This window comes from Talpa occidentalis, unplaced genomic scaffold, assembly GCF_014898055.3.
Source record: "Talpa occidentalis isolate TD23 unplaced genomic scaffold, MPIMG_talOcc4v2.1 talOcc4.16, whole genome shotgun sequence".
Lineage (NCBI taxonomy): Eukaryota > Metazoa > Chordata > Mammalia > Eulipotyphla > Talpidae > Talpa > Talpa occidentalis.
Genome location: NW_023601653.1, coordinates 77,735,540 through 77,762,230, shown reverse-complemented (window position 1 = coordinate 77,762,230; position 26,691 = coordinate 77,735,540). Strand labels below are relative to the sequence as shown.

The 26,691-nt window shown below is 50.0% G+C and overlaps 1 protein-coding gene across 9 annotated transcripts; it reads left to right on the top strand.

The window, feature by feature from the left end:
- POU6F1 (POU class 6 homeobox 1) lies at positions 1 to 26,479 on the top strand. 9 transcript variants are annotated; one of them, XM_054696624.1, is made up of 12 exons: positions 522 to 583; positions 4,359 to 5,347; positions 9,417 to 9,503; positions 10,891 to 11,086; positions 15,036 to 15,157; positions 16,060 to 16,285; positions 16,806 to 17,059; positions 17,727 to 17,855; positions 18,438 to 18,641; positions 21,409 to 21,550; positions 22,167 to 22,335; positions 23,263 to 26,479. In XM_054696624.1, exons 2-12 carry the CDS (start codon positions 5,330 to 5,332, stop codon positions 23,606 to 23,608), a joined length of 1,893 nt encoding a protein of 630 aa, XP_054552599.1. In that variant the 5' UTR covers positions 522 to 583; positions 4,359 to 5,329; the 3' UTR covers positions 23,609 to 26,479. The 9 variants fall into 9 exon arrangements, with proteins under 9 accessions (XP_054552601.1, XP_054552599.1, XP_037370655.1 ...); XM_037514756.2 differs by lacking the exon at positions 522 to 583 and having other exon boundaries at positions 2,012 to 4,522; positions 5,269 to 5,347; XM_037514755.2 differs by lacking the exon at positions 522 to 583 and having other exon boundaries at positions 2,012 to 4,522; positions 5,243 to 5,347.
- Positions 26,480 to 26,691: the final 212 nt, after the last annotated feature.

The window sequence follows — 26,691 nt, the reverse complement described above, 5'->3', positions numbered from 1 at the left end:
GGCACCTCGTTGGAGGCTGCGAGACCGGCCCCCCGACCCCCTTTCCTGTGCGAGGAGGTAACTTCTGGGGCTCCCGGCGAGGCCGGGCGCGGAGGGCCTCCTCCCCGCCCCCCCCCGGCCCGGGGCTCCCCGCCCCCCGGCCCCCGCCCAGCCCGCCGCCCCCGGCGGCCGGCGCGCGCGGTGCAGCTGCGGCGGGGCCCGTTGCATAAATTATGCTCATGACGCAGCAGCTAAAAAAATCCAAGTAGCAGAAGGAGGGAAAGGGGGGGAGGGAAAGGGGGGGCCGTGGAAGGGGGGAAAGCAGAAAAACACATATACCTGACCGCCCGCCCCCCTTCCCCCCACTTCGCGGCCTCCCCTGCCCGCGCGAGCTCGGGGCCCTCGGCGGCGCCCGGCCGGGCTGGGGCCCGGGGGCGGCGGCGGGTCCCGACCGGCTCCCGGGCCGCGCCAGCCCCGCCGGCCGCGCTGGCTCCTTTGTCTGCGGGCGGCGGCCGCCCCGGCCCCCCGGCCCGGCCCCGCTGTGAGGCGAATCCCTAATCGGGGCGCCGGGTCCCCGCGCGCAGGCGGCTCGGCGAGGGCTCCGGTAAGTCGCGGGGTCCGGGGCGGGGAGGGGTTTGCACGGAGGGGGAGGGGGCCGGGCAGGGGAGGTTTCGGGTTTGGTTAATATGCAATGCCCGTAATTAGCATAATTTATATATTTATGATAAAGAGAAAAAAAAAAACCGCCGCGGGCCTGGGGCGCCGGGATGCAGGGCCCGGGCGGCGCGAGCTCCGGGAGCGGGACGCGCGCCCCCCGCAGCCGCAGCCGGACCCCGGGCCGCGCCCTCGCCGGGGAGGGGGGGGAGGGCGCTGCCGCCAGGTGCACCCCGGGGGGGCGCGGGCCCGGCCCCGCCCCGCTCCTGCCCTGGAGCCCGTGGGGTGCCCCCCGGAGGGGACCCCGACGGCCGGGGGGAGGCTGCCGCCCCGCGGGAGACCCCGGACGCCTGGGTTCTCGCTGTCGGGGTCACCTGGGGCCGCCAGGGCGACCTGTCAGAATCCTCCGGGTCACGACACGGCTGGTGGGGTTGGGGTTCGGGACCTGGCGTCGCTGAGCGGATGGAGGAGTAAGTGGGAGGGTCACCGTCGAGCAGAGCATGAGCACTTCATAAATATTTAATAACAATATTATTATTAATAAATAGACTAATGGGCCCCCAATATGTGCTCCTTGAGCAGTCTCACCTGGCAAGACCAGGGAGCCTCAGGGTGCACCGGCGCGTAGATTCCCCCACTCTGCTCGGACTGGAAGCCTGAAATATGCACAGAATATTCCCAGCTGCCGGGCTGGGGAAGATAATAAGAAAAGCCACCTGGAAGCCTTCCTGGGCAAATGAAAAGAAACTCTTTGCAGAGATTTTAGCCTCATCAGCTCTTCTGATTCCTTGTTGCAAAAGTAGGGCTGGTCTCCATTTGTTCTTATGCATAAATCCTCCCCTTATGTTGGTCTTCTGAAGCCGCCAACATTGACAGGCAGAGGCCTTCTGAGCAATAATTCCATATATTCTAGGTTTATTGAGTGCTCGGGTGGTCACTTCTGTGAGCTGGTGCTACTTTGCGTATCTACCTGAGAACTTCATTTATTTGTTCATTAGTCCAAACAAAAATGCCCATTATGTGCCATGCTCGGAACAATACGGACAGAGCTTCCCCTGTCAGGTTTTTGTTTATTTTAGGATTGGAGGGATTGTTCCCAAGTAGATCATAAACATGAAAACAAACAAGATAAATCAGTGTGTTCATGTGAGTGTGTATGAGAGAGAGAAAGAGGAAGAGAGAGTGAAAGGCTTATTTTTTCTCAGATTAAAAAAACCTCAAAAGAAATTTACTTCTCTAATTTATCCTCCTCCCCAAGATTTACTCACTATAAAATCTTAATAGTAATTGTTTACTTTTTTTTTTAAGTTTTATTTATTTATTTATTTATTTATACAAGCACTGGGTACAGTCAGAAGCGCGGGAGGGTGAGAGAATTCACCAGAGCCAGAGCGGGGAGCAGAGCAGGCAGAAGGACCCAAGTACACTGCTGAGGGGAGCAGCGGGCGGCAGGAGAGGTCTGCGCTCCATGTGGCAGGGGAGCAGCCGGGGATCGAACCGGCGCCGCGGAGGCTTCAGGCAGCTTCGCAACCCATCGCTCAACCACTGCGCCACCGGGGAGGCCCAATTGTTTACATTTTTATAACATTTTCTCTAATTTTAAAAAGTTTTATATGCATGCTTTATCTCAATAAAAAATAACAACAGTAACAAACATTTATATGTGTTTGTTGTGTGCCAAGCCCTGTTTTAAGTGCTTTAAATATATGTTACCAGTGTCACCCTCATGCTAACCCATGAGATGGGTGCTATAACTATAACTTAGCCTCATTTTATAGACAAGGAAACTAAGGCTTAAAGAGGCCACCTATGATAGCAGCAGTAGTGAAGCTGGGACTTCTGCCTTTAAGTCTCAAGCTCTTTCTGTGTCAAAATGAGGGTCAGGGAGGCCACATGAGTGGGGCTGGGAGAAGTTGGCCAAGGGGGAGAAGGCTGGAAATAGGAGCTGGGTGGGAACATTAGGACAGGGCTGTGCTCAGGGTTCATTAGACAGTACTGTGTCTTTGAAATCATTTTAAAATACCCTTAGTGCAAATGGGAGCAAGAAGTTTGATTAGGATATGTTCCTTTTGAGGGAGAAGGTAGAAAATATGAGGAGGGGGGGTAAATGATATGACCTGATTTCTTAATCTATGTCTTCAGCTCATATTCATCAACCCTCTTATGTACCAAGTGTTACCCTAGGTACTGTATTTTGACGATAAGTGAGCATGCCTTCTTGGAGCTTACAGACTAATGGGGGAGCACATCTGCTTTCTATTTTTCACATTTCATTTGCCCCTTCTTCACCCTACCAGGGATGAATCAATGATGGCATGAGAGAAGGGGACAGGAGGAGAAGCTAAATCTAAATGAGTCCTTATTAAACTGGTTTTTACTGTTTGACTAAGGTCACAAATGGGAAACTGGATAAGGGGAAATAAAGTCACCCACTACTTTCCGACCCTTCCAATTCCCCTTCCTCTAGCCCTTGTGTGCCTAGCTGGTTTACCAACACCTTAGCAAGTCGTTTATCTCTGCCCATGAATCCAAGGTTCTGCAAGGGGTCTGGAGCAGAACTGAGAGCTTCTGTATTCCTATGTGACCTGATTTTGGAGGGTCAGAACAGCTGCCCTCAGTGGTTCTCCCATTTCCTGAAAGGAGGCTCGGTGTGTGGTGTCCTTGGGCAAGTCACCTGACCACTTTCTGCTTCTGTTTCCCTGCAAATAAAAATGGGGATCATAATAAAGTACCATGCTAAGTATTTTATTTACATGATCCATATTATCTCTGAACAAACCTTTAAGACTTACCCATGTAATCACCATTTAAAAACTAACAGTGTTGGGCGCCTGCCTGGTGGTGCAGGGGTTAAAATCTCAGCACTATCAAGCTATCAGGACTCACTGCTGCCTGAGTTTGATCCCAGGCCAGGGAGCTGACCCACATGGCACAGCAGACCCCTCCTGGCTCATCTGCTCCCCCCTCAGCAGTGTATTTCAGTAGGTCTGCCTGTTCTGCTCCCCACTTTGGTGAACCCTCTCACCACCAGCCCTCATTCCGGACCTCCCCACACCTCTGGCCTACACCCACTTATCTTATGCATAAATAAATTTTTAAAAATCTAAAAAGAACACCAAAAACAGTGTTAAGGTTCAGAGAGATTAAATCTTGCACAGCTATTTCATGGCCAAACTGGAATTTGAATCTCGGTTTTCCTCTGAAACCCATACCCTGCCTCTCTTTGATCCTCAACTTTCTTGTCTATAAAAAAGGAGGTAATAATAGCCAGTCGTTCTTAGTGTTTTGTACAACAATTACAAGGTAAGCTCTCTTACTATTTATCCCTGAAGAAATAGACAAGTACCCACCTGGAGACAGTCACACAATTGGTCAAGCTTCAGTATCTGTTAACTGCGGAGCTCTGTGCTCTGATACGGTGGTAATAGACTTGAATAACAGCAGTTAACATTTATTGAACCCTTATGCAATTTACTATAGTACTCTCCCCAACTGTATTTGAAATGGAGAGGTTAGGTCCTTGCTAAGAAATGGTGGAACTGAGAGCTGAACTTAGATTCTTAACTGCTACTCTAAATTGAAATGAGATAATGTGTGTAAATTATTATAGTATCTACCATTTCTAAGTATGTGCCAGGCAGTGATCTAAACTTTTTACATGCATGAATTCATTCAATCCTCACAATAACCTTATAGAATAGGTGCTATTATTCTCATTTTTACAGATGAAGAAACTGAGGCACAGAGGATTTGTCCCAAATCCCACAACTAATAAATATCAAAGCTGCGGTCATGAATCCCAGTCTGTCTTCAGAGGGTGCTCAGCCAAATTCTATGTGTTTAAGGGCCTGGTTCCAATAAACTGTCGATGATTATTATTCTTTAGGAGGTAAGAAGGGAAATTTGGGTCCTGGGGCCATCAGTGGATAAGGGTGGGAAGACACGTAGGAAATCCATCAGGCAGTGGCACTTGAAAGGGCAGTGGTCTGCCCGGAGTCTGGTGGTTTAAGAAAAGGGCAGATGATACTAGGGTGAGCAGGGACTGTGGTGTTCTTGTACTAGGGTAGTAAGGGTAAGAGGTGGGGGGATTCTGGGCATATTGGAAGGGAGAGTCAACAGGATTTGCTGAGGAGCGAATGTGAACTGTAGGAGAAAGAAGGCAAAGATGATAACAACATTATTGGCAGGAGGCATTGTGGAAGGATGAAGGCTGAGACCAAAAAGGTGGTCTGTAGGCAGGGCAAATTTCAGATGGAAATCAGGAGTTTGAGCTTGAACATGAGGAGTAGGAGGTGATACCAGCAGGTGTAGGCAGCTGGATAGATGAGCCTGAAGTTTCCAGATGAGTTTCAAGCTGGTGATATAGATGTGGTACCAGGTGAGACCATCTAGGGAGGCAATGAAGAGCCCCAGCTCCCAACCTACACCACTCTCCTGCTTCCTGCCCTGATAGACTTTCAGAAAGGCGGCTCTGCAAGCGGTAAGTGGGTGCACAATTTAAATAGAAGAGTTGTGTAGAACTAAGTGCTGATGTCAGCAAGCAGACTAACCTGGGAGAATTACAATGTCAAAGATATGAAGGGTGATAACAAACGTGACTCTCTTTCAGTTGAATACTGGTAAAATCAATTTCAGCTTAACCAGTCATTCTTTGGAGGCTGCTGATTTTCGACAGAGTACCCTTCATCCCCTGAAAATGACTAATAACGAGAAGGTATTTATACTTTGAAAACCTCAACCACAATGAGTGTTAAGGGAGGGATTGAAACCACAGAAATAAGTCTGAGTTAAACATCGGAATCCCATACAAGTTCCACTTTGCTCTACAAGGCACACTCTTCTTTGTACATAAAATTTTATGTCTGAAACACATGCCATCCAGAAGCAAGGGGACAGGGGCCACACAAACCTGCATTAGCTGTCTCTTCTGTGGATCCTCTACCACCCTGTGCTCCACTGGGTTCTTAAACACACTGTATTGTATTTATCTTTTTTATTTCAGTGATTCCCATATTAAACTCCAGGCTTCTTAGCAAAGGTGGGGAATGTTTTCTCCCCCTATTAGATTCCCAATGACCAGTAGCCCCTGAGGTATTTGTTCAATAAACAAGGACTAAGCATTCCAGCATGTTTCCTAGTAGACTCTCAGGCTGTTCTAGTGGACTCTGTTTTGTTTGGGATTTCCCATGTTCCTCCCAGCATCTTGAAATGTTGCCCTAAGCCCAAAGCTGGGAGAGCTATAGGTAGAAGCAGGCTAACTCTGTCCCCTACCATTGAAAGTCCTGCATGGTCCAGGACCTCTGTAGATTTTGGGGTTGTAGGCACATGGTTTCAGCACCTGCAGTTCATTACCTCCCTGCATTTTCCTGCATTTCTTAATGTTAGCGCAGGAAAATCACAAACAACTGAGCCATTTGCTAGCCAAACAAAGTGCCTTGGCAGGTTTGGTTCAGATGTTTTCAAACTCATGTCAGGGGAGAAAGGAAGCAGAGAGGGAGGCTCTGGGTGACCTCTGGCTCCCATCCTAACTTTGACCAGAGCAACTCCTGTGATCTGTGTGTGTAGGCGTTCCAGTGCTGGGGTGATCACAGGAACCCCTTCTCTTAAAACAGACAACTGATTGTCTTTCCTCAGTGGCCATCAGGCTGTGGACATTACCTGGCAGCATGAGCTCAAAGGGGTCCTGTAACAAACTCAGCAGCAGGAAGGTAACAAATAAGGACCAGGATCCAGGGCCCTGTAACAGAGCCTCAAGGAGTGCCTTGTGAGGTTGGCCTGGCGACATTCTGCCAAGGGGCAAAGATGCTAACCTCCCTAGGATGAACCAGCAATTGCACTCCCTAAAGGTACATACCCTAAAGGACTGAAAACAGGTGTTCAAGAAAAAAATGTAGATATTCATAGAAGTACTATTCACAATAGCCAAAAGGTAGAATTCATCCAAACACCCATCAGCTGGTGAATGGATAAGCAAAACGTGGTATAGACATACAAAGGGAAAAATTTTTTTTGGACAAAAGAGTTTAATTATCTCCTTAACCATCCAGATAGAAATATGTGGTAAATGCATGGAAGCCAGTGTTATAAAATTAGGAGAGAGGAAGGTATTTTTAGACCAGTTTAAGTTTAGACATTCATCAAGTTGGAGTTTCAACATTTTTTTTCAAAGTAAAACTTTTTAACATGGTAAACAAAACAATGTGTTAAAACTGACTTCCAGAATTGTCCCAACTTTTAAAAGCATGATTTAATTTGTTTTCATTTCTTTAAATATCAAGTTTTCTTTGGCAACGTTACTCAAACTATTAAATTTACATTTTAGGACTTCATTTATGTTTCTATAACTGATTACCCTACATTGGTGTTCATCAGAATACCTTTCTCTAAGCACTAATTGTTTATATCTTCCCTTTAAAATGTGTGACTTTTAATGAATTGCCATTCTCATCAAAAATATTCCAGAGAAAAAATTATGAATTAAATACCTATAAATTCTTCTTTATCTCTGCTGTTGTGTAGCAATTTGTCATCTAACCATCAACCTAGCCAGGTTGAATCTCTTTCTCCCTTCAGACATAACGGATTGCAACTCGTAAAGCATTAGTTGGCTGCAGCTTCTCCACTTCTATATCAACAGCTGTAACTGAGACAGGCCCTTCTTTGAGCTATATATGTTGGCTAGTTTTAACCTCCAAAAAGGCCTTTTTCAGGGCCATCTTCACCAAGGTTGCCTTTCCTTCACTTAATGCTTTTAGAAAGGGTCTCACTCAGAAACTCTTTTTGGAAGCTTCTCCGTGACTCCGTGTCAGTGATTTTGGTTCACAAGCATTGATGTTCTCTTTCTCTCTCTCTTTTTATAAAGATTTATTTATTTATGCATACAAGAACTGGGGTGTAAGCCAGAGTTGCAGGGGAGGTAAGAGGATTCACCAGAAAGAGTGGGGAGCAAAACAGGCAGATCTACTGAAATACACTGCTGAGGGGAGCAGCGGGCGAGACAGGAGAGGTCTGCTGCGCCATGTGGGTTGCTTCATGGCTGGCTGGGAATCGAACAAGTGCTGCAGTGACTGGCGATAGCTTGATAGCTCTGTCTTTAACCTGTCTTTTCCTTGCGCCACCAGGGAGGCCCAGCATTGATGTTCTTGAAGGTATTTTTCAAATATGTACTTGGTTCAAATTCACTGTCTCTTTGTTTAAAATTTTCTTAAAATTACAAACACTTTCTCCTGCTGAAGGTGGGTTTTTCTGAAAAGACTGATGGTTTTCTTCCTTTCTCTATTTGAAGATGTTACACCATGCTATAGTAAGACCTAAAGGAATCGCTTCTTCTCCTTTATCATTACTAAGTGCTGCACTCATAGGTCGTTTCCTTGAGTTGTTTGTGTAGGAACCTGGTGGGTTGGCACAGGCCATGGAGTGTTAGGTAAAATCACAGTTGAGTCTGATGGGTTTTCATCCTGGAAATGAAATCTTGGTTTACTTCTCCCTCTGCCATCCCCAGGATGCAGCAAGCTCAGACAACGGGCATTGATGCAAGTTACAAAATGGATGCATCTTGAAGACACTCTACTAAGTAAAAGAAGCCAGACACAAAGGCCACATATGTATGAGCACATTCATATGAAATATTGAGACTAGGGAAACCCATAGAGACAAAAGAAATGAGCTGCTGGGGGCCAGGGTTCATAGGGAAAGGGAGTGACTGCTAATGGGCACAGGGTTTCCTTTTGGGGTGATGAAAATGTTTTGGAACTGAAGAATGGTGGTGGCTGCACAACAATTCCACTGAACCATGTACTTTAAATTGGCTAAAATGGTGAATTTTATGTTAGATGAATCAATTTAAATGATTTTAAAAGGAAACAGACAACCCTGGGTGAAAGCGGATGAGGAAGGGGAAGGTGCTGAATCCAGAACACTTTTCTGAGCTTAGTGACTCACTGTAACATGGTGATAACAATGCGCCCAGCTGACTTGAGTAATACGTGGATTAGCATTACAGAAAGTGCACAGTGGGTACTCAAAATAAATGTTAGTTGCTTTCTTTTCTATATAAGTGCCCAGGCCTACTAGCCTTTGTTATCTGTATCTCTTATGACTTTATGGTCTGTGGCTCCAGCCAGACAACCTGTATCTCACAGGGGCTACTGCTCCTTACTGCAGATGGCGGGCAGCTTCACCATCTGGAATGTTAATGGCCAGCATGGTCCTTGAGCCATCGTATAGAATCACCTGAAAACTGGGATCCCCCTGCTGAATCAAACTCTCTGGGGTTATTTGGTCCAGGACAACCTGGGGCTCTGCACTTTTTAATTAGTGCTCCTGGAGATCATCATATGTATTAAAGTTTGATACTGCTGTTGTTTGTTTTATTCCTGTCTTTACCACCTCTTCCAAGAAGTCTGCTCAGATTCTTTCAGGGAGAAACCAGGATACCCAGGAGTGCTTATTACCTGTGCCTGGGGGTCTGGGGGTCTGGGTCAGAGTCGCCTTGGGTTCTGCTAGGTCTTTTCTCTCCTATTGGACTGGGGAACTCTTCGGGGCAGATACCTGACCCTCTTTCCACTTGCCACTTTGGCTGTTCCTGGATGTGGGTTTTCCTGGGATGCCAGACACTTTAATTTTTAAGTTCTTAGAATCCTGCTTCCTCTACTTCTGTTGAAACTTGGGAGAACTTTGTTTCTCTGTTCTTGCCATTGCAATTCTGACTTTTCTAGATGGCGTGAAAAGTGTATTACGGTGTCACATTGGCTTTTGTTCCCCACCCCCTTTCTTACCCACAGGATGTACAAAGCGTGAGTCACCCACATCAGCAAGGGACCATGGATCCTGGCACCGGGCCAGAGTCGTCTCTGACTGTCAACGAGCAGGTATCTTCCGGGGCAGGAAGAGGATGATGAATCAGAGGGCATGGGCAAGCGGGGAGAGTCCACAGAGCCCTCGTGGTTTCTTTCTTGTCAAAGTTCGTGGCGACTTCACTTCTGCAGATGTAGTTGGCAGCTAGGATTTCTCAAGGACTGAGTTTGAGGATTTAAGCTGAGACTTTTAAAAAGTGAACGTAAAATGTACCAATACGGATAAGCCCATGGGGGGAAGATTTGGTCACGGGGTAACTTACTCTTCTTCTGTCTCCTTACATACACGTTTTCTACTTTTTCTGCAGGGGCCATTTATTACTTAAATAATTTTTAAAAGGAGAATGAAGATTAACAACTCTTAAAATGTAATTTGTGTGAAGTCCCTTAGAGGTCAAGTTTGAGTCAGAAAGGGAGCTGCTTCGGGGAGTTACTTCTGTCATCCCCCCCTGACGGGCCAAACTGTCACCTCTTCCATTAGCATCTCTGGCTGGATCCAATTTTCAGGCTTAAGAAAGAGTTGTGGGAGTGACTTCGGGCACAGGCCAAGGGCAGGGGCATTTGGACACAGAGCTGTTTAGCAGACAGCGTGTCCCTGATTCTTGGATGGCCTTGTTGGCTGCTGAGCAGGGTTATGCTCTGAGGAGGCCTATGGCCCAGCCTGTAGTTCCTAGGGTGTAGAGGCCCCCCTCAGAGTCAGAGCATGCACATAGGCAGAGCAGATAGCATGCCTGGAGCTACAGCACCACGGGGCACAAAGCTTCAGTCCAGGGGTGGGAGGAGGAGAGGCTCCATCTTCAAGATTCCTGACTCTAATTTCAAGAAGTTAGCTTGCAAGGAAATCTTGGCCTTTGTCCCGGAGTCTTGGAAATAAAGTAATCATGAGATATAAAAGTTACTCAGCATTGTGGAGTACTCATTCATTTTTCATTCCTTTATATTTGAGGGAACTTCTCCAGGGTTTCAAGGGAAATAAAGAAAGATTTGCTTCTTGGCCCCACTTAAGTTGTGGATGCTGTGGTGAGGTCTTCATGGCCACACTCCAGTATCCTGGTAGCCAGGAGGCAATCCTTGCAAGTCTGTGGGATAGGCCACTGGCCATTCCCTGAACTGTGACCCACTCAGGGAGCCAATAGAAATATCCTTAAGGGGGTTGCTTCCATGGGACTTTTTCCAGCTTATGTTATCAGCTCTACTTTCTCTTATGTTGAAACTTGGGAGAACTTGGGAGAACTCCCTGGAGTCAGGGGGTTGTAGGGTTCCCCAGGCTCTGCAATTCTCACAGGGCACACTGTCCTAGGGACAGAAGGTTGGTATCCCAAAGCTCTGATTCCATTCCCTGACCCCTGCCAGTCTCGGCCAGCCTCTCCCCACAGCAGTGTCCCTTGTCCTCTGTTTGCAGGTCATCGTGATGTCAGGCCATGAGACCATTCGAGTGCTGGAAGTTGGAGTGGATGCCCAGATCCCTACTGAGGAGGAGGGCAAAGGACTGGAGGGGGTGGCCATTGAAGGCTCCCAGAGCGGAGGCCCAGCTGAAGCCAGTGAGCCTGGTGGTGAAGCAGGGTCAGACAACCCAAACTCCTCTGCGGAGGCAACTGGTACGAGGCCACTGTTCACATCTGGCATTGTCCTACCTGAGTTCCTTCCTGTGCTCCCCCTGGGGACCTAGTATGAGTTGCTGGGGCCGAGGTGGCTTTAGGGTCTTCATGTTTTTCTTTCCACTAGACAGCTTCTGGCAACAACCTGTACTTTGGGTCAGCTCCTTGGGTGATACTACACTCCTCGCCCCTAGAACTTTAGTTCTGGTTTCAGTCACTTACAGACGTAAACTGGGGTGGATCGGGGTGCAGTTGGAGGAGAGTAGTAGGACTCAACTACGGGGGTTGAATTAACCACAGAGAGGGCTCCTAGGTCTAAACCACATCTTAGGCCACACCTTAATGCAGAGAGCACTAGACTTTCAGGATCCTGCCAGCCCTTCTAATTCAGTACCTTTTGTGGCAGATCTGGGACATGCCAGGAGCTGGAGATGGGAAGGTATCTTACCTACCTTGGACTAAAGATGTGGGTTAAGTAGGACCTTGGAGAATTCCCAAACCTCACTCCCAGTTGGGCCTACATAAGTCAACCTGGTGGACTTATTTGTACTATCCTTCTCCAAAGATGACCTTTGAGCTTGAGATTGATGAAGTGAGTTTGATTCTTTTGCAGGGGGAACGGATGTGGCTGATGCACCCCCATTATGTCCCCCAGATATCCCCAGGATACCTGTGAACCAGCCAGAGCTGTAATGGAGCCTGGGGCTCTGTACCAGTCACTGCCCTCGAAGCACAGGGCACCCTTTAGTCATTAACACCTTGCATATTAGACATCTTTTGCTTGAAGCCTCCCTTCTCATTTCCCCCAGAGCTGCATGATGCATCGCCTCTTGTCTCCCTAGATTGGAGAGCCGGGCTGCTGGGGTTGGGCTAAGAGCAGGAGCCAAGAGAGCACTAGTGAGAACAGACAAGCTTCAGGGAATTAGCAGCTCCTTAACAAGAAAACTTCATATCCCTGCTCTACCTGCAAACCAGAATGCAGATTCACTTCGGACCCTAGTAACTTAGGTTATTTTTCTCTTCTTTTGAATAAAGGAATCACAAAAGACATGACATTTACCCCTGACCTGGAATACTCTGCTCCCACATTGTGGTCAGGGTGGGTCAGTACCTGCCCCCATGGACCAGTGTTTTAGAGAACAGGCAGGGAGGACACGGCCTCTATGTTCCTGCCACCATTTCTATTCCTTTCCACTGTGGGGGTGGAACATCGTTTCAGAAAATTTGGGAGGTTTATCCCTTTCCACCCTTTAATCTATCTCATTTCTTTTGGTGCCTTAACTATGCTCTTTATCCAAACCTCCTCTCAGAAATGGATCCTAAATTAATTATTTACACTTTAGCATGGGTGCCGATGCTAGTGCCTACCTTCTCCTCGAGGCTTGTGTATTCAAGCCTTTCGTGAAAATCCGCTCTGTAAAGAAGTGTAGTCAGCATCAAGCAAAGAAGGTAGGTATTTTATGGTACCTTCTAAAAAGCTGTCAACTTAGAGTGGCGCCTTGGTAGAACCTTTTTAGGTAGGCAATCTTAAGAAGTGTTTCCTCTTAAAACAAAACTAGTGGAAACTTTCATGATGAAGACTAGTGATTTGTCTCGTCCTACATTACTCATCAGAAAAATATTACCATCTCGTCCTTGTCACACATACATATTTCATAATTGCGGCCACCAAGGCAGTGTAGTGTGACTCCTGCTATTTCATATGCCTGTTTCCTTTATTGACATAGATTCACAGATGAGATTATTGTCAAACTGCCTGGTTTTTCACATCATGAACAGTGCGACTCTGAATGTCTCTGTACTGGTCTTTTATTTATTTATTTAAGACTAATTTATTTATGCACACAAGATCTGGGTACAGGCCAGAGGTGTGAGGGGTGAGACGATTCACCCGAGACAGAGTGGGGAGCAGAACAGGCAGACTTCGACTGAAATACACTGCTGAGGGGAGCAGCAGGTGAGCAGGAGAGGTCTGCTGCACCATGTGTGTATCTCCCTGACTGGGGATGGAACTCATGCTGCAGTGGCTGTGGATAGCTTCCTAGGTTGTGTCTTAACCCCTTGTGCCACCAGGGAGGCCCCTGTATGGTCTTTTAAACATTTCTTTTTCCTTTGAGGTGTGGCCATTCAAATTTCTTTTGAAGAGAAATCAGTTGTTCGTATAGAAGAAAGTCATGATGTGGGAAAATACAAAATTTTGTTCTCAATGACAGGGAAAGTGCTTGACTAGGGGGTACCACCGATCTGCAGTTACATTGCTGGTGGTCCCATGAGTTGGCTCAGCCTCCTTGAAAAGCTATCTAGTTGGAAGTGACAAAAACTCCAATATATGCAAACCCTTGGACCCCATGGTCCAGCTTTGGAAACATATCCTAATAAAGTGAACATTCCATTTCTTTAGATGCTAAGCTTTTATCATTTATGTCCATTGTCACATTCTCGTTTTCTTTCTGGCTTTTCTATGTTTCATTACATTTTCCCCCAAACAAAATGTTTTAAATTTTCATAATTTATCTTCTGCAATTTTCCCCCATAGCTAGAAATGTGTCTTCCCTCCATAGCAGAGATAAATCTGCTATTTTGTTTTAGTATTTTATAAGTTTTCTACTGTTGTTTGTAATTCCTTAGAGAAACTGGATTTTCTTATCCATCTGTAACGGTAGTCCTGAGTTAGGTTGCTGCCTTTCCAGAATAAAACATGGGCTGGGGATGCATGGCGGGGGGGTGTCTAAGTTAGTGGTTCCCACTTTGTTCGTGTGCTGTATCACAGGAGAGTTTAACAGAAAGAAGAGAGAGAGGAGGGCCTCCCCGGTGGCGCAGCGGTTGAGCGCTGGGTTGTGAAGCGGCCGGTAGCTTCTGCAGCGCTGGTTCGATCTCCGGCTGCTCCCCGGCCACCGGAGGAGGGTCCCACATGGCGCGCAGACCTCTCCTGCCGCCCGCTGCTCCCCTCAGCAGTGTACTTCGGTCCTTCTGCCTGCTCTGCTCCCTACTCTGGCTCTGGTGAATTCTCTCACTCTCCCGCGCTTCTGATTGTACCCAGTGCTTGTATAAATAAATAAAAATAAATCTTTAAAAAAAAAAAAAAAGGAGAGAGAGAGAGGAGAGGTTGCTCGCCTCCAGTCTTGAATATTCTGATTCAACAGGCCTAGATTAGGGCCTAGAAATCTATGAGGGGGTCACTGACCTGGTCTGATACCCATCACCCAGAAATAGACACCTAACCATATATTAAATAGCAACTCTTCTACTCCTTGTGTGGTTTTGAATAGCCTTCCCCGTAGGGTCCCCACACCTGATACAGCAAGGTAGCAATGGGAAGCTATAACCTAGGTGAAAAAGTTTGGTTCACAGGAAGTTCCTTTAGAAACTGCTCGTCTGGATTTCAGCTCTCAAGGGCTGGCAGAGCAAAGCTGCCTGGTCTGAAGAGTCCTTGGGATCCTGAGTGTGGCAAAGACACCTCTGATTTTCTGTCGCTTTCGGGGCCTCCCCTGTAGGAATCTTTGCCTCTTCTCTTTGCCAGCACCTGTTTCCAAAAAATAGCCCAATGAAGGGGTAAACAATGACCCAGTTGCTGGTGAGCTTCAAGCTGCTCCCATTGAGTGTAGCTACGTTCTTTTTCTTCCTGACACACGTTCATTCAGACTCTTTTACTGACGTGTCTGATGGGCCAAGAAGTGAGAGACAGACCCTCAGCCGCTCGAAGGCTTGCATTCATTTTGTCTAGATGTGGGACGAGGGTGGTCTGCCTTCCAGAGCTGGCACAGGGCTCTCCAGCCTCCCACCAGTAGCACTGGGAAGCTGCCTTCTGGGCCAGGGAAGGCTAGTGACTGGTCTCAGGTTATGCAGAAATACAGTGTGAGGCTCAGAGTTGCTACTTCGAGCTGCAAACAAGACATTTCACTCACACCAGACTCACTCCTTGTCCTCTTTTTCTTAATGCCACATGAAGTGAAGTCACTCCCTGGGATCCCTCCAAGCCCTGCCCCTGCCGTTGCCACCTTCAGCCAAGCCCCAAGCCAACCTCAGGCATCGCAGACTCTGACACCACTGGCTGTTCAAGCTGCCCCCCAGGTAAGGGCCACCCGGGGAGCTGAACAGAGGGCAGTGGGCAGGAGCAAGGCATGGGACAGCTAAGGTGGGCTGTCCATGGGATCTGGAACCTTCCCGGGAAGGGGCCGTGACTTGAGGGAGGGAATCTCCTACTAGGCACCCCTGGCCTCATCCCTGTCCCAGATCAGGCCCACTTGCAAAAAGTAGATCTGCCTTTGCCAGGTAGTCACTCACCTGAGGTCCAGCAGAGATCGCAGAGACGACATTAACTCTTTCATGCCCCCTGCCTTACTGTTTAATAGCTAAATGAATGATAACCTTGTCAGCCTCTCCAGTGGATGCCTGCAAGAGTTAATGGATCATGCACAGTGCCTCACTTAGAGCCAGGGGGCTGACCCAGGGCAGAGAGAAGCTGTTTCTGGGATCCTCCAGGCATGTTGAGCTCCCTGTGGCCATTTGCCACTTGCATGGATCTCTGAGGCAGCCCCCAGGAGTATATCCTCCATCGGAGCATCCTGGAGGCCTCTGTGGGCCCTTGTCCATTTGGTTGCAAATGGCCCCGTCCCCAGCTCCCTGACCACAAAGCACAGCATGGGTCCTGGGAGCAAAGAGCCAGGGAGGGCTTGGGAGGCAGCAGTCTGTGGTGAAAGGGGCCTCCGCACCCTCTCCTGTCCCATGAGCAAAGTGGGCCCTACCCCAATCTGGGCTGCTTCTCTGCAAGCAGAATCCTGAGGTCCAGCACCCCCTCAGGGTTGGGCCTCCAGCTAGGGCTCGTCTCTTCCCCACCCTCACGTGGCCTTTCCCCCACTGCCCTCAGAATGCTTTATTTGTGCTCAACTGGGTCTAAGAGACCCAGTGTTTGTGCCGTCGATGTTGATTTTTTATTTTTTCTTTTCTTTTTGAAATCTTGTTTGCTTTTGCAGGTCTTGACTCAGGAAAACTTAGCCACAGTTCTGACAGGAGTTATGGTTCCAGCAGGGGCAGTTACTCAACCTCTTCTTATCCCCATCAGTATTGCAGGTCAAGTGGCTGGTCAGCAGGGGCTGGCCGTGTGGACAATTCCTACAGCAACCGTGGCTGCCCTCCCAGGACTGACCGCTGCTTCTCCTACGGGGGGAATTTTCAAGCCACCTTTAGCCGGTCTCCAAGGTAACAGCAACTCTCCCCAGGACTGCACCAGGCCCCCTACCACCCTACACACCATCCCTGCACGCGTGCTTGCCATGTTGGACTCAGAACCCACGGCCCACCCAGGGTGACAACCCTGGAGTCTGGATCCAGTGTCCCAGGCGTCCGGCCACAGAGCTGCTGCACCACCTCGGGACTCTAGGCCATGGCACCATGCTGGCCCAGGAGGCCTCTCTCACTTCAGCCAGATGTCTGAGACTGCCCCTCTCCCCCCACGCCAGAATTCACCCCATGACCAGCCTCCTGAGAATGACTGCAAGAAGATTCAACTTCTGGTTTTGAACCTACACATCTCCAGGCCCACGGGAGGGGGGAATGAGCGATGTTCACATGTGCCTGCAAGGATCAAGGGAGCCACAGCTGTCTGTCCCCCGCCCTACTGCCCGGCCCCCCTCATGCTTGTGCCAGATCCCTTGGGATTGGAGCCGCTTTGGGCTGCGGCTAGGCATTTGAGCACCCCTGTCTCTGCCTTGCTCCATAGCAGCTGCCGTGCTGAATGCCGCGCTCCCAGCACCCGTACAAGCCGCCCCACCAGTGCAGGCCTCGTCACCCGCCCAGTCCCGGCCACCAGCCCAGCCCCAGCCGCTGTTCCAGACCCAGCCGCTCCTGCAGACCACGCCTGCCATCCTACCGCAGCCCACTGCTGCCGCCGCTACTGCCCCCACCCCCAAGCCGGTGGACACCCCCCCACAGATCACCGTCCAGCCTGCAGGCTTCGCATTTAGCCCGGGAATCGTAAGCTGCTGCCCTCACCCAGGACTGACCAGGGAAGGACTGGATCCCGGGCCAAGGGTGGCGCTGACCCTTCCTAAAGGGGAGGAAGGAGGTGGAGGACCAGCCCCCGAATGCGACTCTTTTCCAACACACCAGCAGAGATGGGTTCCCTCTGAGACCTGCTCCTTGCCGCTGCCCACCCGTCCATCCCAGACAAGAGCAGACACCCTCTGCCAAGAGGGTTAGGCCAGTTCTCTAGAGCCTGAACCACTGGACCAGCCTTGGAGGGTGGGGTGATGTCCAGAGATTGCAAACTTACGAAGTGTCACTAAAGTGGAGCTAGAGGCTCGCAGCCCCCACCAGTATCTGTCTGAGGGGGCCCTTGGCTTGGCAGTGGAGCTGCTCGATGTGACTAGAAACACATCAGGCGCTCCAGTCTGGCTCCTGTGCCCTCCCAGGCCCAGCCCGAAAGATTAGCCAGAGTTACTCTTCCATGACTGTGGCCCCACCCTTCTTGCTGACCCCTAGCTCTGGATACTCTCAGCTGGTGGACATGGGCTTGCAGCCCACCTTTCACGCCTGCCCAGCATCCCTCTCTCCCCAGCCCCAGGCCCCCAGCTCTCTTCCCTCTGCCTTGGGCTCTTTCTCACCCTTTGGCCTCTGAGCAAGGCTCTTCCTCCACCCACAGATCAGTGCTGCTTCCCTCGGGGGACAGACCCAGATCCTGGGCTCCCTCACTACAACTCCGGTCATTGCCAACGCCATTCCCAGCATGCCGGGGATCAGCAGTCAGATCCTCACCAACGCTCAGGGACAGGCAAGTGGTCAAAGGCTGAGGGGTGGGGGCTGAAAAGCCTGAGGGGGGCGGTCAGTTTGGGCTGAGGGTCATACAAACGCAGACAGGATGTCAAACGCCGTCCTGCCTCTGGTGTGGTGGCGCTCAGCCACTGGGGGGGCCCCAGAGGTGCTCTCTTTAGTTGGGGGTTTATTGGTGGAGCACTCGCCTAGTGACAGGTTCTGCGCTAGGTGCTGTCCCATACATGATCTCACTTCCTTTCGAGTATAGCTAGATCTACCTGGTGGAGATTTTCATTCCCATTCTGCAGGCTGAGGTTCAGAGAAATTGGGCCACATGATAAACCATGGCAGAGCCGAGGTTTACATCCAGGGCTGTCTGAGTCAAATGCAGGCCTCTTCCTGCTCCATCAGAGCTCTGGAAATAGAATTAAGGAAGCAGCTCCTGGAATGTGGTGCCTTCACTTTACTGATGAGAAAAGTGAAGTCCAGAAGGATTAGATGAATTGTCTAGGTCCCTCCTCCTGCCAGGGCGGGAATTTGGGTTGGGGGTGGAACTGGACACTGCCCTCACACCTGGGGTCCCTGCCTTGTTTCCTCCCAGGTTATTGGAACACTTCCGTGGGTAGTGAACTCGGCTAGTGTGGCGGCCCCAGCACCAGCCCAAAGCCTGCAGGTCCAGGCTGTGACCCCACAGCTGTTGTTGAATGCCCAAGGCCAGGTGATTGCGACCCTGGCCAGCAGCCCCCTGCCTCCGCCCGTGGCTGTCCGGAAGCCAAGCACGCCTGAGTGCCCAGCTAAGAGTGAGGTACAAGGGCAGGGTTGGGGGTTGGAGGTAGGCAGTGCTATCTGGCATGAGCTGACTCCCTCTGGGCTCCAGGCAGAGTAACTTTATTTTCTGAAGCCCATGGGAAATCAGGGCACCTCCCCAAAGTGAGGTGAGGTCCCAGTGTAGAAGGCCCATGTGTGTCATCCTTGCTCGGCCCAGGAAAACAGCACCCACCTGACCCCCTGCCCCACACACCAAAACATGTACACGTGCCCTCAGAGACTGGCACCATTCCGAGAAGGCCAGGGAGGACGTGGTCAAAGTAAACTGGGCCTTGAAATCAGCTCCAGAATGAACAAACTGCTGGACAAGGCCTGGGAGGTCAGCTCTGTACCCCCTTCTCTCATCTCCCCGCCCTCTACCCGTACCCCTCCGCTCCACTGCGGTTTTGGTTACTCATTTATTCAGTCTTTGAGTGCCTGCTGTGCTCCAGGTGCTGTAGAGAGAGGGATGAAGGAGAGGGCCTTCCTAGCTAGGCCAGCGGTGGAGGCAATGACAAGTCAGTGTGACAAAGACCATTTGTGATAGGGGCATGATAGGTGCTTCGGGAACCCAGATGAGGAAGATCCACAGACTGGGGTTTGGCAGGCTTCCTAGAGGAGGCTCATTGAACTCATATAAAGGACTGAGTCGGATGAGAGAGTACTCTACCTTTTTTTTTTGAAGACTTCACAACTGAATTGTTTAATGATCCTGAGGAATTTAACAAATCTTTTTTTTAATTTTTTACATCATTGTTCATTTTTAAACAATATTTGCTTCTCCCTCCGCCCCCACCCCTGAGACTACTCTACCTTTAAGGAAGAAGCACAGTGTGCCAAGTTGGAGCTGTCAAACTTGAGGGTAACTTGGGGCCACCTGGACGGCTTGTTGGAATGCTGATTCCCGGGCCCCACCCAGTTTCTTTTTCAGTAGTTCTGGAGTGCAGCTTAAGAATTCAATTTCTTTTTCTTTTTTTTTTTAAAGATTTATTTATTTATTTATACAAGCACTGGGTACAGTCAGAAGCGCAGGAGGGTGAGAGAATTCACCAGAGCCAGAGCGGGGAGCAGAGCAGGCAGAAGGAGCGAAGTACACTGCTGAGGGGAGCAGCGGGCGGCAGGAGAGGTCTGCGTGCCATGTGGGACCCTCCTCTGGTGGCCGGGGAGCTGCCGGGGATCAAACAGGCGCTGCAGAGGCTGCGGGCAGCTTCGCAACCCAGCGCTCAACCGCTGCGCCACCGGGGAGGCCCAAGAATTCAATTTCTAAAACGTTCTCAGATGATGTTGAGAGGCCACATTCTCAAGTGTGGTTGCTGCTTCCCAGTTTTATGAATAACCCCTTCACCTCATCTGTAAGGTGGAGACTATGAGAGTACCAACTCCAGAAAGTTATGAATGTTAAAGGAGAAGTTAGGCCTAAGGCAACGAACCCTCTGGTGCCCAGAAAGCTCTTTAAAAATAATGTTTTTGTTGTTGTTGCTGTTACTTGGTAGTGGGGAGTCAAGGAAGAGTTTCTAGCTGGGAATGACTGATTAGATGAGTGTTTTTTTATAAATTCCATCTGTTCAGGTGGCACCAAGAAATGGACTGTTCTGAAACTTGAGTCTTTGTTGTCTGTTAGGAGGCAGTATAAACAGTTGGAGCAGGAGGCAGGCAGCTTTGAACTTAGGCAAATGCCCCCGAAGAGAGAATGGCCTTGAGAGCTAATAGGGCTAGAATCCAGGTTGCAGGACCCAACCCAGAGAAATTTGCATTTTACAGGAAACTTTTTTTCAAAAATCATACTAAAAATATTAATTTGGTTTATAGTTTCTCTTGATTAGAACCGATACATGATTTTGATAAAAATTTCAATATGATGTGAAATGTAAAAAGTTTAAAAAATCTCTCCTAGTTTAACCACCAGAGATGACTTTTGTTGACAGCTTGATTTATGGCTCAAGATTTTTTTCCTGGAAATTCACGTGCTCTTCAAAGAAATTATTCCATAATGTTTTTTCACCTTACTTCCCCCCCCACCCTCTCCTAACCCCCATTTAGCTCTGTAACTCAGAGCTCTTTCCATGTCAATAGTTAGGAGACATACCGTGTGTTTATAATGAGTGCAGGTATCTTATAGGGAGGTCCCAGCAGTCATTCCTTATTAATGGACATCTGGGGCCTGGAACTCTAAAGTTGGGTTTAGGTTTCTCTTTTGAGGACAGTTGTCTCCAGGAGGGACATTTGTTGGGACTTTGACCAAGTATACCAACCGGTCCAGAGTCTTGGACCTGCATGTGTGGCTTTGAGGCCGCACTATGGTAGGGCTGTCGCTGTGCTTATTTTTTTAAAAAAGATTTCTTTATGCATGCATGCAAGAACTGGGGCACAGGCCAGAGGTGTGGGGGAGTGAAAGGATTCACCAGAGACAGTGGGGAACAGAATAGGCAGACTGACTGAAAGACACTGCTGAAGGGAGGAGCGGGCGAGACAGGAGAGGTCTGCTGCACCATGTGGGTAGCTCCCTGGCTGGCCAGGGATCAAACTTGTGCTGCAGAGGCTGAGGATAGCTTCACAGTGCTGTGCTTAACCCCTTGTGCCACCAGGGAGGCCCTGTGCTTATTTTAGAGGTCATTATATTGGGTGGGTGATAATGCAGTAAGCATGTGCTGAATGAGTGAAGACTTTGTGCCTGTATTTGCCCTGCCCCTCTGGTCTACCCAGGGACTCTAACCCCCTGAGTTGGGTAGGTGGGCAGTGGGGGCTTACTGACTCTCTTCTCATAGGTGCAGTCCATCCAGCCCACGCCAGCCATACCCCAGCCCGGTGTGGTCATCGCCAGCCCAGTCCCAGCGGCCAAGCCATCTCCTTCTGCTCCTATTCCAATTACCTGCTCAGAGACCCCTACTGTCAGCCAGTTGGTGTCCAGTAAGTGGCTCCTGGAGAAGGTTGTGGAAAAGGCGAAAGGCAATACTCAGGCACCCTGACCTCTTTTGAAGCCTTTCTTTTTAATAAAAACCCTGGAGTTCAGGGGGTGGGAGGTAAAGAAAACCAACAAAAAACGCTAGAGTCCAAAGAGGAAGGGCAGAGACACAATGCAGGGATTAGCTTTCTTATTTTCATTCCTGTCGAGTTGGATTCTAGGCATGATGATAGTGCAGGCTGCTTAGCTGGCTGTCCAGCTGGCTTCTCTGAGAAGCTAAGCCTTGCCTCTCCTGTGACCTCCCACCCAGTATTTGAGGAATGCGAATGGCCAACAGGTGTGCTTGGGGCCAGGCGTAGGGAAAATGGGGGAAGAATCAGCAGTTAGAGCTGGAGCAACTTTAAAGTAGACCCCTGTCTCCATACAAGTTGGTCTAGATCCCTCTCCCCCCAAGTCTTGATTATTTTGGGGACAGGCACCCCTGAGGGTCTTAAGGATGCACAGGCCTTTTGCCAAATGTGCTCCTCCCTCACCACTGCACCTGACTAGGCCAGTGGGCTAAATAAGTAGTGAAGATTATCTGTCTTACACATTCACCTCTGGTCCCTTCTTCTGGCCTAGAGCCACATACCACAAGTCTGGATGAGGATGGCATCAACTTAGAAGAGATCCGGGAATTTGCCAAGAACTTCAAGATCCGGAGGCTCTCTCTGGGCCTCACACAGACCCAGGTGGGTCAGGCTTTGACTGCGACAGAAGGGCCAGCCTACAGCCAGTCAGCCATCTGCCGGTGAGTAAGGTTGCCCCGGACAGGGCTTGCTTAGGGCCAGCTGAGGTACCTGGGTCATGAGTCACTCCCTCGATCCCAGGTGTCTGGCCTCTTTCCAGATATCCCATCCCCCCACCATTCCTGCCTTCTTCCAGGTGAGGAAGGGTGTTCTAAGTGTTGAATGAACATTTGGAGTAGTCAAAGACTGATACGGTCCTTCTGAGCTGGTCCTCTGAAGTTTATTCTCGAAGCCTGAGTCTTTTGGGGGGAAACCAAGACCGTAATCCATTCAGGAATTCTACAGGAAAAGGAATACAGCTTAGGAAATTCTTTACGAAAATGAGACCTTTAGTTCTGGCTTGGCTCTGCACAGCAGCCTGTCATCACTCCTATTATGCTCCCACCTCCCCCCACATAAGGTGCAACCCTGAAGTGTTATTGCTGACTTTTCTGTGTGCAATGTATGAACCAGATCTGATGTTACTATCAAAGGATGGGTGGCTGAATGAGAACCAGTGCATGACTCGGGGGTAGCCAAGAGGCCCCACCTGTCTGTCAGTTCCCTGAGGGATTCTGCAGCCCTACCTGGGTGGTCTGACTTAGGGACACTGCTGTGAGAGCATCACCGGAGGCGGGCAGCACACAGGACATCCACGTGCTGTCTGGAGGCCTCCCAAGATGACCCCTCAAGAGATCTCGCTCGTCTTCCCATAAAGTGGTCACGCTGTTATCACTGCATCACTGAACTGAGGCTGTGAGAATGGTCTCTTTGGTCCGACCTGGGACTCAGAAGAGACTGAGGAGTCAGGCCCGGCCCAGCCCAGCCTGAGGGGTGTTGGTGGAAGTAGTGAGGGGGACACCTAGTGGGCCTCACTAGCTCTGAGAGGGCAGTGGCTTTGGGAATTAAGACATTCTCACGACCCCTTCCTGGCCTTGGGTTCCCTGTAGGTTCGAGAAGCTGGACATCACACCTAAGAGTGCCCAGAAGCTGAAACCGGTGCTGGAGAAGTGGCTGAATGAAGCTGAGCTCCGGAACCAGGAAGGTCAGCAGAACCTGATGGAGTTTGTGGGAGGCGAGCCCTCCAAGAAACGCAAACGCCGCACCTCCTTCACCCCCCAGGCCATCGAGGCTCTCAACGCCTACTTCGAGAAGAACCCACTGCCCACGGGCCAGGAGATCACCGAGATTGCTAAGGAGCTCAACTATGACCGGGAGGTGGTGAGGGTCTGGTTCTGCAACCGGCGCCAGACGCTCAAGAACACCAGCAAGCTGAATGTCTTTCAGATTCCTTAGGGCTCGGCCCCAGCCCTAGTCTCAGCACTTTGTACTTGTCCCTTGGCACCAGCTGCAGCCACCGCTGTGACTGTGCTGTCATTCTGCCACACGCGAACGTGCTTGTCCCAGGTCGTGAGGCTCCGCTGTGTGCATGTGCATCAGTCCCCCATAGCTCACGTCACGGGGAGGGCAGAGGGGCCCACCCGGAGCCCCAGGCTCAGGGCTGGGGCGCTGAGGGAGAGGGTTTGTGGTGTCATTTAAAGAAGCACTTTGCTAGCTTGGTCTTTGAAGGGTGAATTCTGGCTGGGAACCAGAACCTCCTTGTCGTGGGGTGGCCTGTGAGGATTCCCTCGCAGACCACTGGCCATTCGTTCCTGTTTTTGGTGGTTCTGTTCCTGTTTCTCCTTTGCTCCTCTGTGTGAGTGCAGGCACGGCGCTCCTCCCCGGAGCACGGCTGCACCTGCTTTGCTGACAGGCAAAGGCCCCTGGAAGGACCCGTGCAGAAAAGTGTGATGTACTGCTCAGAGGGTCAGACTCAGTGTCTGCCTTGACCTTGAGGTCAGAAGCTTCCCACACAGCCCTGTGCTAGAGCATGTGACCCCCCTCTCCCCTCTCCCTGTTCCTGTGGGGCGGGGGAGGCAGTCAGGGGGAGGATTACACTAAAGCAGAACCTTTTGTGATCAGTGTTAGGAGGACTCAGCAGTGAACTCCAGCCATGTTGCAATTGACCTGGGTCTGCAGCAGGTGGGGAACTTAGTAAGTAAGGTCATCTTTGCAGATTTTAATCTAATCCTTGTCCATGGCCCAACCTCCCTGCCCTCCCCAGCACCTCCCCACCCACACACAATGTGAGTAAGAGAACTGGCACCCTAGAAAATCCTACTGCCTGAGCAAGCAGGCACCTGGAGTAAAGTGACGAGAGGAACATTGACTCTCCTCCTGTCCTGACACTCACCTCCAACCTGGTACGAGAAGGGGCAAATTAAACAATAACTAGACAGCAAGGCCTGGGGGAAAGGTGAACCTACAGAAGGAGCTGATGGGATGGCAGCCCACAAAGGTCTCTCATGGAAGGTGACTTAACTCTAATTTTCGCTGTAAATTTAAACCCTGGATCCTGGAGGAGAAATATCTAGTCCAGACTCTTGACCTTGTGTTTGTGGGAGCAATGTCCCAGTGCTGAGAAAATGCCCCTGGAGCAGGGTACATTCTGCCCTACAGAGGGAGCTGTGGCACATCAGCCAGGCTGCTTAGTGTGTTTCAGTCTTGCTGTGGCTGAGCTGCTTGCTCCCTGGAACTCTGTGAGATCTAGTAGGAGAACACTGAGGGGGCTGCTCACATAGCCCAGGCTTGCTGCGTAGACTGTCCCTAAAGGACCACAGGTCACAGAGGTCAGCCACCCCCTCTTCATGCTCTTGTCCTCCCAAAGCCAGGTGTCTATGCGCCTCGCTTGATCCACCCTGAGGTGACTGCCAGGAGAGAGCACCTGGCCCTCTCTGTTGGTCACTGGTGCAGAGCCCCTTAGCCTGCTTGCTTCCTCTGCATGCTGCGTTTCCTTTACTGCCCACAGCTGGCTCCATAATGCCAGGGTGGTTACCCTCTTCATAAGCCCTGCAATGAGAGGACAGTTGTGTATCAAATTGCCTGCCCCCCCTCCCCTCTATTTCTCTCTCTCTCTCTGCGCCCCCCCACCCCCTGCTGCTATATTTGGACCAACCAAACCTCTCACAGTGTGGCAGGAAGTGGGGCAGGGTGGGGGCATTGAAGGGCATGAGGGACTGAGGAAGTTAGGGGGCATCTTGTCTCCCCCTGCTGCCTCCCAGCAGAGACTAAATCTCCAAGGGGGAGGTACATACTCAAATTCAGGATTATCACCTGTCTTATTGAGATGAGGCCCTCCCCTGGGAGGGGCATTGTAAACACGTTTTCAATAAGAGTAGTTAAAGTACTGGCGTGTGGACAGGGTTCAGTGACTTAAACTTCAGTGAGTTAGAGAGATGCAGGTTTTCACCCTCAAACACTAATTTCAGATATGCTTTCTTTTGGGGGAGAGATAAGGGGTCCCGCTGGTGCCCCAGGAATAGCATATAATCCAGGGTGTGTCCGTGGAGGTGGATGCACAGAACACACATCTAGGACAGCATCCTGCGTCAAGGCAGGAAAAGGTAGGCCTGGCCCTGCTTTCTCAGTTCTTCCCTCATTTAAATCTGTCTTCCCAAGGCTGGAACTAACCGTTTCTCATCTGGTAGAAGGCTGGGTCAGCTTTCAGAGGAACAGTACTGGGGCAGAATGTTTGCTGGTTGAATTCTCCTGGCAGGGGGACTGGCCAGCCCTCCATCTTTGCTTCTGCTCCCTCCCTACTCCCCCAACCCCACCATGGGATCCCCAGGAAGCAGCCCTGGCCCTGAGGTGGTTTTCTTGTTTGCTTTGGGTGGTATCAGGTTCTGAAGGGGGCTGATATGAATTTTTGTTTTGAAAGCTCCTTTCTGGACTTATGCCAGAGCTCAGTTACTCCTTGGCCTTGAAAAGGCAGGAGAATGGGCAGAAATGGTTTAACTGTTTGTGGTTTTGTTTGTGTGTAGTTTCTTTTGTTTGTTTTTTTAAATGAAAGACCAAAACTTTCTATGGTCCTGTGAATGAGCTGGGGCCTTTGATCCTGCACTAACCAAGCATTTTATCCAGGTGGGGTTCAGGGAAAGAATTCTGCCGAGTGGATTGAGGAACACACTTGAATGTGGAATGAAAGACCTTGATGTTTTTGTGTCCTGGAAATTCAATCACGTTCCCTTACCTGGATCCCCTTCCTGACTCTTGGATCAGGCTCTGACAAGAAGGTTCTGACTGTCCCTGACAAGAGCCAAAGCCTGCTGTGGGCTGGAGTGAGGCGTGGGGGCGGGGGCGGGGGGTTGGGAGGGGGAGAAGCACTTGATGTAGTTGTGTGGAATAAACAGTATTTTTCTTTTGTACAGGTGTGCTTGTTTCTCCTTCACCTCTCAGGGTAGGGATATAAAGGAACAAGGGTCAGAGACTAAGGAAGTGTCAAGAGTGGCCTTTGTTCTTAGAGTTTTTAGCCTGGAAAAATCCCATTACAAGAGGGTGAG

Bases quoted from the DNA above. Each gene is read 5' to 3' on its own strand.
- POU6F1 (XM_054696624.1), top strand. The intron at 16,286-16,805 runs GTAACAGCAACT...CTTGCTCCATAG, and splicing joins ACCTTTAGCCGGTCTCCAAG to CAGCTGCCGTGCTGAATGCC. The intron at 22,336-23,262 runs GTGAGTAAGGTT...GGTTCCCTGTAG, and splicing joins AGCCAGTCAGCCATCTGCCG to GTTCGAGAAGCTGGACATCA.